At 29.2% G+C, this 9,868-nt stretch overlaps 1 protein-coding gene across 1 annotated transcript; it reads left to right on the top strand.

Annotated features, from left to right (window-relative positions):
• The first annotated feature begins 677 nt into the window (after positions 1–677).
• Positions 678–9,664, top strand: LOC108915225 (sphingolipid delta(4)-desaturase DES1). Its single transcript, XM_018721200.2, has 6 exons — positions 678–1,038; positions 1,383–1,559; positions 8,643–8,782; positions 8,865–9,078; positions 9,130–9,341; positions 9,396–9,664. The coding sequence occupies exons 1-6, from the start codon at positions 948–950 to the stop codon at positions 9,534–9,536; spliced, it is 975 nt and encodes a 324-aa protein (XP_018576716.1). The 5' UTR covers positions 678–947; the 3' UTR covers positions 9,537–9,664.
• Positions 9,665–9,868: the final 204 nt, after the last annotated feature.

Below are 9,868 nucleotides of genomic sequence, written 5' to 3'. Positions count from 1 at the left end.
GCTTTCATTTTGGCAAAAATAGTACCTATTAGCAACTAATATCAGTTCAGAGTAACTCCAAGTTGCTATTAGCTACTAATAGCTACTATTTTTGCCAAATCGAAAGGCCCTCAGCAATAGTATTAGCCGTTTCCTTTCACTCTCAGTTTTGAATCATGATCACTGAATCAGTATCAGACAAACACGAACCTGATCCTTGAATCCAATTTCGAAGAGAACAGAATTTTGTTTACTGTTGATATTTGATTTGATTTTAAATATCGTTTACCTATTCTCCTGTGCACAATTAAAATAAAAATAATAACTGCCTTCTTAGAAAAAAAAACACCACAATTTTATTAAAATATGTTTAAATATGGTTATATTAAATATGTGATCGTGATCAAAACTTCGAATCACAGAAAATATTTGATTCATAAGGGAAAGGGGATTACCGATCTTGATCATATAATCTGGCAAGATCCGCAAACAAGAAAACAACTACGAACGTGATTTTGGGATCATAACGCGTTTAGATCCGAAAACTGAAACCAAAAGCAACTAACATTTATAGTTTGTGTTTGTGACACATGTTTGTGGTTACAATTTGAATTTATATGCCTACGCCTACTTACATTACAAGCTACCACCTGAGACAGAGAAAGAGAACTACCCACCTCAACTTGGCATGTACCTAGTACGCCGAATCTGTGATGTAAATCTAATAAAATTGAATCTGTGTGATACATCAACACAACGTATCTTTTACACTTTTATTTTATCTGGCGGACTTAGTCCGGCTAGAGAAACCAAGTGCCGGGTGCATATACTGAGAACTATAAATGTGTACAGTGTACAATGTTTGCTAAACTTATATTGTAGGTTACGTCATCTTTGTATAATGAACTGGTGATTGAAGTGATTTAGTTAAAGATTAGTTTAAATCGAATGAAGATATAATTAATTTGATGCCAAAAATGGGACAACATGTATCCAGAACTGATTTTGAATGGGTATATACCGAAGAACCTCACGCTAGTCGAAGAAAAATAATTTTAGGTTAGTTTTTTATGTCTTCATTCATGAACGTATTTAAGAATAATTAATTACTCTACACATAAGATTGTCTCATGTTCACAGAATTGCAATGAAATGAATCACCGAATCATTATATTTTTATTAAAAACATATAAAATGTTTAGTCTGCTATCATGATATATATCAGTTTCATTTACGTATATGAATACTATTTCGAAAAACTATTTTAAGGGAAAAATCAAGATATAAATAAATAATTATTAGAAGTAACATTATATGTAGCACTTAATTCTCCTCCTATTGTAAAGTATAATCTCATAAGATTTTTACGTAGTAATGTGTACTTATTATCTTTTTTTTTTCAGAAAAATATCCGCAAATTAAGAAACTATTTGGTTATGATCCAAATTTTAAATGGGTGGTAACAGGAATGGTTTTGCTCCAGTTTTGTATGATGTACATTCTAAAGGATAAATCATGGCCAGTAATTCTTTTAGTTGCATATTGTTTTGGTGGTGTTATAAACCATTCCCTAATGTTAGGTAAGCAGCTAAATATTCTTAAATAATTATAGAATGTGGTCCTATAAATCTTAGGATTAGATGAAGACAACGTTTAATAATAATAGTCCAGAAAAGATTAAAATACTATCGATATCGATACAAATTTGACAGATTAAGTTATCAAATCTGGATAATTGATAATGATTAATATAAATGTTTCTTAATTGATGCTTTGGGTAGCAGACAAGTTTATTCGAATGTGGCCCAAATTTTTTTATTTTATTAGATTTAAAAAAAAAATTTAAATCCTTACAACTTTCTATCTTAACTTTTTTCATATTTTGAATAATAACGGAGAAAAGGGAAGGCAATTTTTGCATGTCCACCCTGTAAAACAAACATGCCCTTTCTCTTCAAATCTACGTCAGTTTTTCCTCTTATTTATGATTACCAATGTACATAAAATTTTATCAGTATGCTTAACTATACGTGACAAATTTATCTGAATATATCTTTATATCGTGGAAATAAATATTAATATGATATGACATACCTACCAGATGAGAAATGATTAGTATCATATTCACATCACATTTTTTGCCTTTTAGTAATGCACTAATTGTGTTTTAAGTTTGTGCATCATTTGTAGTCGTGTAAACAGATGAAATATCAATTTTCATTTTCATATTTTTATTGTTATTGAGACATATCAGTGTTGAAACCGAGGGGCGATCCACTGATGTAATCTTCGTACGTTTGCCCTGGAATCTTTATGTAATCTACGTAATCTTATCTGTAATCTATGTAATCTATCTGTAATCTACGTAATCTTATCTGTAATCTATGTAATCAGCTAATGAATTTCGTCGATGTAGTCTTTGTACAACGCCCCCCCCCCTACCTCATTTTCCAAAGAATGCCACAGAAACCTCGACAGAAACCTATATGGTGCGATTGGTGTGTTCCGAAGGGCAATCCGCCAAGGAAAAAACAGACGAAGATTACAAAATTTCTGAAATCTCTTGTAATGTATCTGCAGATTTCAATATCAATTCAAAAAATATTACAAATTTCATATAAATAATCAAGATTACAACACATTTCAGGAGATTTCAGAGTTATTTTAGTAGATTTCAATGATTACTTAAGATTTCAATAGGATTATTAGAAATTAAAAGAATATTTCAAAATTTCTTAATAAGGTTTCAAGGAATACGGGAAGATTACAATAAGTTTTGAATGTCCATTTGAACAAAAATAATTGAATTAACTTCAAATGTCATTAATTTCATTCATTAACAGTAGTACTTTGATTAAGAATTTCCAGTATCAGGCATTTTTTGGGCAAAAATTGTAACATTCTGATTAAGTTTTTTGTTCGAATGAACGTTAAAAACATTTTGTCATGACAAAAATGATAATGCTATTTTGAAAGTAGGTAAGTATTTTCCCAAAAACTAATAAATAAAAAATATATTAAGCTTTTATTAATACTTGCATTTAATACTTTACTTGTATACAGTGTGTTTAAAAAAGACGCGGCAATATTTAAGGGAGTGATTGCTCAGGTCAGTTTATAAAAAAAGTCCTATAAACATAGGTCCGCAAACGCTTCGTTACCGATCTACAGAATGTGAAATTTCATTAAAAAACAGTAAAAATTAAATTTCTCTAAAACGCAGCCCCTTATTATTACCTACTACAAACAACAGTATGTACCACATTTCAAAAATCAATCAAATTTGATAATTTGAATTTCTTTGTTCAATAATTTAAATTTCTCAATTAAAACAACATTGGGTTTAGGTGCGCAATAAAATGTTTTTTATTTTTTTACTCAATAACGGTGTGACGTACGGTGCGTATAATCTGAGGAAAGCTTTCTTCTTCATAATTGAACAAGGAATTAAAAAATTATATTTTTAGAAAAACCAGCGGGGTCCTATTTTTTTCATTAAAAATAGCTAGTCACTGGTAAGACTAAAAAATCGTTTTGTATTGCAAAGTACGCGTCTGCCATAGCTATTGACAGGCCTAAAATTTCATTATAATATCAAGAGGTTTTGGAGAAATTTAATTTTTACTGTTTTTTTAATGAAATTTCAACATTCTGTAGATCGGTAACGAAGCGTTTGCGGACGTATGTTTATAGGAACTTTTTTTTATAAAATGATCTGGGCAATCGCCCCCTTAAATATTGCCGCGTCTTTTTTAAATACACTGTATACAGGTAAAGTATTAAATACAAGTGTTAATAAAAGCTTAAAATATTTCTTATTATTTATTTTTTGGGAAAATGTTTATTTTATGTTACTTCTATTTTTTTATTTTTATTAGTTTATTGGATTATTATATTTTTATCTTTCAATAAAAATATATACTTACCTACTTTCAAAATGGCGTTATCATTTTTGTCATGACAAAAAGTTTTTAACGTTCATTCGAACAAAAACTTAATCAGAATGTTACAATTTTTGCGTAAAAATGATACTGGAAATTCTTAATCAAAGCACTACTGTTAATGAATGAAATGAATGACAGTTGAAGTTAATTCAATTATTTTTGTTCAAATGGACATTCAAAACTTATTGTAATCTTCCCGTATTCCTTGAAATATTATTAAGAAATTTTGAAATCTTCTTTTAATTTCGAATAATCCTATTGAAATCTTAAATAATCATTGAAATCTACTAAAATAACTCTGAAATCTCCTGAAATGTTTTGTAATCGGTTGAAAGATATTGTAATCTTGATTATTTATATGAAATTTGTAATTTTTTTTTAATCGATATTGAAATCTGCAGATACATTACAAGAGATTTCAGAAATTTTGTAATCTTCGTACTTTTTTTTCTTAGCGGATCGCCCCTCGGTTGAAACCTACTTTCAAAATCAGCCAAGTCCATTTTTGAAGCTTTTAATCTATATTGACCATGCGAAAACTTATCTCGTTTTCTACACGTGGCTAATTAACAAATTCTCCCAATCCATAAAGAACCCACGTTATTTGAGAGTAAATCTAAACCTTAGTGAGTCAATCATATCGAACCAGATATTACTATCCACCTCTAATAGGAATATGTTTTTGCAAAATCTCAAAAATAGTTTTTGTAAGACATGCTCTACTCTAGGTCATATAACAGCAAAGTATTTCAGAATTTTTACCTAGTTTTATTATTTGTTGTTGTTCTATATCCTGCATCATTAGATGTTTAGATGTACAGGACAAGAGGGTCCGTTTATCACAAATTTCTTAAGTATGGAAAAAATTGTCCAAACTGAAAAATAATTTCAACAGAAATCAGTGTAGCTATTATGCATATGTGTCACAGATATACATGTTTGTTTATTTGGGGGTGCCTACCTTATCTTCAGGTAATAACCGAATTGTTTTGAATATTTTACTGATATCACCCTCTTCCTATACAAATATATTAGATAAGGTGATTCTGACAATTATTATCCCACAAGTAAGGATTTTAATATCTTAAGAATGGTAGCTTTATTTATTTTAAAATTGACTGCATAAGAACAGTAACACTTACTAGATGTTTCCAGTTTCCACTTCCACATTCTTTTTGAAGTAGACACCAATCATGATCCGCAACATTATTTTAATGAAATAAGAGGTGATAGGTTACACAATATTTTCATCTATTGCCAATCTAGTTTATGATTCTGTATTGGATTAGTTTGGAATAGTATGATACCATTGATATAATATCATCTTTGACACCATGGATAAGATTAGGTATTTATTCTAAAGTATATCAGACTTATAGTAGCCTAACGGTAAACATTCATAAAAAAATCTTAGAAAAAAAAATATAGAAGCTAAAAACCATATTTAAGTATGTAAATAGATAAAAATCGAGGGATTCAAAAATTTTCTCCGAAAGAAATACCTCAGTAAATTTTTTTTATATATTCCATTTGTATTTAACTTGTATTGACATTTGACTTTGACTTAATACATAATGATTTAACAAGATTCACCAAATTATTTTCTAAAATATGCTAAAAATTCAAACTATAGTATAACTTGTAAGGAAAAAAATTTCCTGTTTATTAATATGTACAAAACGGCATTAATATACCATTCCATCAGCTACATAAATCACTGGCCTATTGAAACATTTTTCTTTAACATGCTTTATACAGGGTGTCTCAGAGAGGCTGGGTCATCGCTCGTCCCCAGACTCCTGAGACCAAAATAAGACGATATAGAAAATTTAATGCCTGCCAATATATAGCCCACAGCATCATGTCGTCATGAAACAATTTTTTAATAGCACTGTAAAATTATTTTAGGGGGAGGCTGCTTACTTGTTAGAAATCTTTATTTGTTTGAGGGTAGCGTATTTCTTAAATATGTTAAATAATAACATATCAGGTGTTATTTTTTGGGGGTTCCACGCTTTGACCAGCCCACAATTTTTTTATACTTATGTGTGCCTATGAATATTTGATTAACATTTTTTAATACAAAATTAATTTTAAAATATTATTTTTGAAAATTTGATATCTGAATTTTTGAATAAAAAATATTTTAGTAAAAAAAAAAATAAGAAAAATAAGTTCTCATGAACATATTTTTTAAGCTTTCTAAGGGTACTATGGCTGTTTAAAATTATCCTAAAGATTTTAATATTATTTTATATCCCTAGAATTGTCCTAGTATCTTTAAGCAAGATCAGTTTAATGAATCTAATAACAAAATTGGTGATAGATATACCTGTATAAACCATTATGTCACTATTTTTCCAGTAAATGTCTTTAACTTAGGTAAGTAACTGATAAGTGATAATGTAATTAGATCTTTAAATGAGATTATTTCAATATTTTAAAGTATACTGTATATGGTATTTATACATATAATCATAATTTATAGAACGTGTAAAATTCGTCAACTTTTTGACAATATAACGATAAAAAATTCTTGACCAATACTTTTAAATTTGTTAATTCAACCACGAGAAAAAGAAAAAAATTAAAGAGAATATGTATCAGGAGACAACAAAGTTGTTTTAATAAAAATGATTCATATATTATAAACTTTAATCAGTAGTCAAGCAATTCTAAGTCGTAAACTATACATTATCTACAGGAATTTAATGGTGTTTAATATTATGTGAAATGTGTACACAGGTGTATTGATATAGCAAATGATATTAAATTTATCGGTAATGTAGTCTAGTAGTCATTTATTGCAACTCCATATCACCTGTTTGGAAAAATACTGATATGTCATTTAAATTTTATACTTAGATAATAATTTTTTTCGCGACCCAAGATCTGAAAAACCAATAAAGAAATAAAAAATAATTTCATTGTAAATTTAAAGAGTGTGAATAGTTTCCAGTCACAGTAAAAGAGGTTAATAGAAAATTGAACGTCTTACTGTGAACTCCAAAATGATGTGTTTATTTTTACACTTAATCATAAATTTGTTATCACAACCAGTGTTAACTCCAATTATCTTTATTTGTTAATAGATAAACTAATTTTTAGAATAGCTGTGATTAGTCAGGCGGCGTATTTCTCCACATTTATTCCCAAATTTTTTGCGTATAATAGTTATTTATGCAACAAATGTGTAATATTTTTCACAGTAGAGCAGTATTTTGAGCTAAAAGAAAAAGTATAAATTAAATTAAAATGAAATAGATTAGATAATAATACTAGTTAACCAATGCTAGGTATTGTTTTAAAATAAGAATACCATTTGAATTAAATTTAACTATAAATCATCCAGATTTAAAATTGTGGTCTTGGAAGGCCATGACAAGATAAGATCTAATGTGACAGTTAATACTATTAGTATGGCACATTATAATATAAATAATTTATTTTTTGGAGTAGTATATTTTCTTCTGTTTATAGGAGAACTTTGCCACCAATGAAAAGATGTAAAAATTAAATAAAAACACCTTTTCACTAAAAGAATCGGTCAAATTATTTTTATGAAACCATTTTGCCTTAATCGAAAACCTCAAAATAGAAAACGGGCAAATAGAAATAAGCACCATTATATTTCTTGCTTCGCTTAATTGACGTTTTGGAAATGAATCTATTTTCGTTTTGGGAACTATAATAGATGTTTCCGTTTCATATAATAACAAAACATCACTTGTAGTTTTCAAAATGAAAATAGATTAATTATCAAAATGTTAATTAAGTGCATAATACAATGATGCTCATTCTTTATTTGTAAATTTTTTTTCAGTGTGAAATTATTGAGTAAGCAAAAATAAGCGGACAGTGAATTAATTTTTAAGGATTTTTTGTAAATTCTAGGCTGTATCGTGAAAAATTGTGTACATTATTATTTTTCAAAGTATTGGCCATCGTTAGCTACTACTTTTTTCCATCTGGATCGAACTAAATAATAATCTGATGGAGCAATATCTGGTGAATATGGCGGTTGGGGCGAAACATCACATTTCAACGTTTCTGAGTATTTTTTGACTTCATGAGCAACATGTGGTCGAGCATTATCATTTTGAAAAATTACTTTATTGTGCCTTTACTTGAGTTGCGCCTGTTTTTCCTTCAATGGACGGCTCAAATGCATTAATTGTGTTCGGTAGCGTTTATATGTTGTTTACACGTCAGCAAAATGGCACATAATAAAAAGTAAAGCCTAATAACAGAACCTTGACATGAATATTGTTACAAAAGTGTCTAATGCGATGTAGCATAAGTTACGCCATCTCGTAAATTTCTCAAAATAATTCACAGTCCTTAAAGTTTTGTGAAAAGACCCTATAAGTGATCCTTTTGGTAGAAGGTTGGTTAATTCATTATTCAATTTTTGTTTCACAGATGAAAAACACATATAAATAGAGGAAAATCTCAAAATAAATATCTAGACATTAGTTTTTTTTTCACGACAGTGTATAAAATATTTGGACACAGTGTGAAAAAGTTAGATTTTACAACTTATGTGAACTTAAAATAATTATGGTAGTAAAAAAAAAATGTTTTGCAACTTCTACAAAAATCTCTTTGTGATTAAATAAAGTTGGGCTTCCTACATGAAATAATAATAATAAATATGGTAGAATAAAAGATAAATGTTGTTTTCTTTTTACATTTTCAATAGTACTACTTTTTTTTCAGCAATTCATGAAATATCGCACAATTTAGCATTTGGACATGCTAGACCGCTACATAATAAACTGTTTGGATTTTTTGCAAACCTACCCATCGGCATACCTATATCGATAAGTTTTAAGAAGTATCACCTTGAACATCACCGAGTAAGTTTTTCACAAGATCAAATGTTCAAATAATATGAAAAGTATGTTTTTAAAAAGTGAAAATATCAGTTTCTCTTTTTAGTATCAAGGAGATGAACTGAGAGATACAGATATTCCGACCTACCTCGAAGCGAAGCTGTTCTGCACAACGTTCGGAAAATTTATTTGGGTAATGCTGCAACCATTTTTCTACAGTTTTCGGCCTTTAGTAACCTACCCAAAACCTCCTACAGTTTTGGAATTAATCAACGCAGTGATTCAAGTAATTTTTGATGCACTTGTGGTCTACTGTTTTGGTAAGAAAACATACATTAATTTGTATTTGTGATTATATAATCTTTTTGTAGGAGCACGCATTCTGGGCTACTTGATTTTCGGCTCGATTATGGCGATGGGACTACACCCAGTCGCGGGGCATTTTATTAGTGAACATTACATGTTCAAAAAGGGCTACGAAACCTATAGTTATTACGGTCCGTTAAATGCGATTACATTCAATGTGGGATATCATAATGAGCATCATGATTTTCCGGCTGTGCCTGGGTCACGTTTACCAGAGGTAAAACTGATAAAAATGGTTTCATTTAAATCATTTCCAATTTTTTTTTTGTAGGTTAAGCGAATAGCACCCGAATTTTATGATGATTTACCTCAGCACAGTAGTTGGACGGCGGTTCTGTACGACTTTGTTATGGATCCCGATGTCGGACCGTACGCTAGGATCAGACGTAAAACGAGAGGCTTGTCGACATAAATTATACACTTTATATTTTTCTATAAGTATTGTACTGTGTATATTCTCACAGATGTTGCAGTGAGTATTTTGTAAATATGTACCGTGAATGCTCTTGTTAATGATCTTTCACTAAATTATTTAAAAGAGTAATGTATTTTTTACTTTATTTTGCATTATTGTTTGACTAAAACCATAATCAGCAAAATCAGGTTGTTTTTGTAATATCCTTGTTCTTATATTTATCGTCAGAGAACAGGTTAAACTTAAAAATAAAAAACTAGATCATCTTATTTACACAATAAATCAAGGTGGCGGAGATTTTATGGAAATGTCGCCATCTAATATTTTCA

The sequence above is a fragment of the Anoplophora glabripennis genome, unplaced genomic scaffold (genome assembly GCF_000390285.2).
Source record: "Anoplophora glabripennis isolate ALB-LARVAE unplaced genomic scaffold, Agla_2.0 scaffold945, whole genome shotgun sequence".
Classification (NCBI taxonomy): domain Eukaryota; kingdom Metazoa; phylum Arthropoda; class Insecta; order Coleoptera; family Cerambycidae; genus Anoplophora; species Anoplophora glabripennis.
This window is presented reverse-complemented; position numbering and strand designations above follow the sequence as displayed.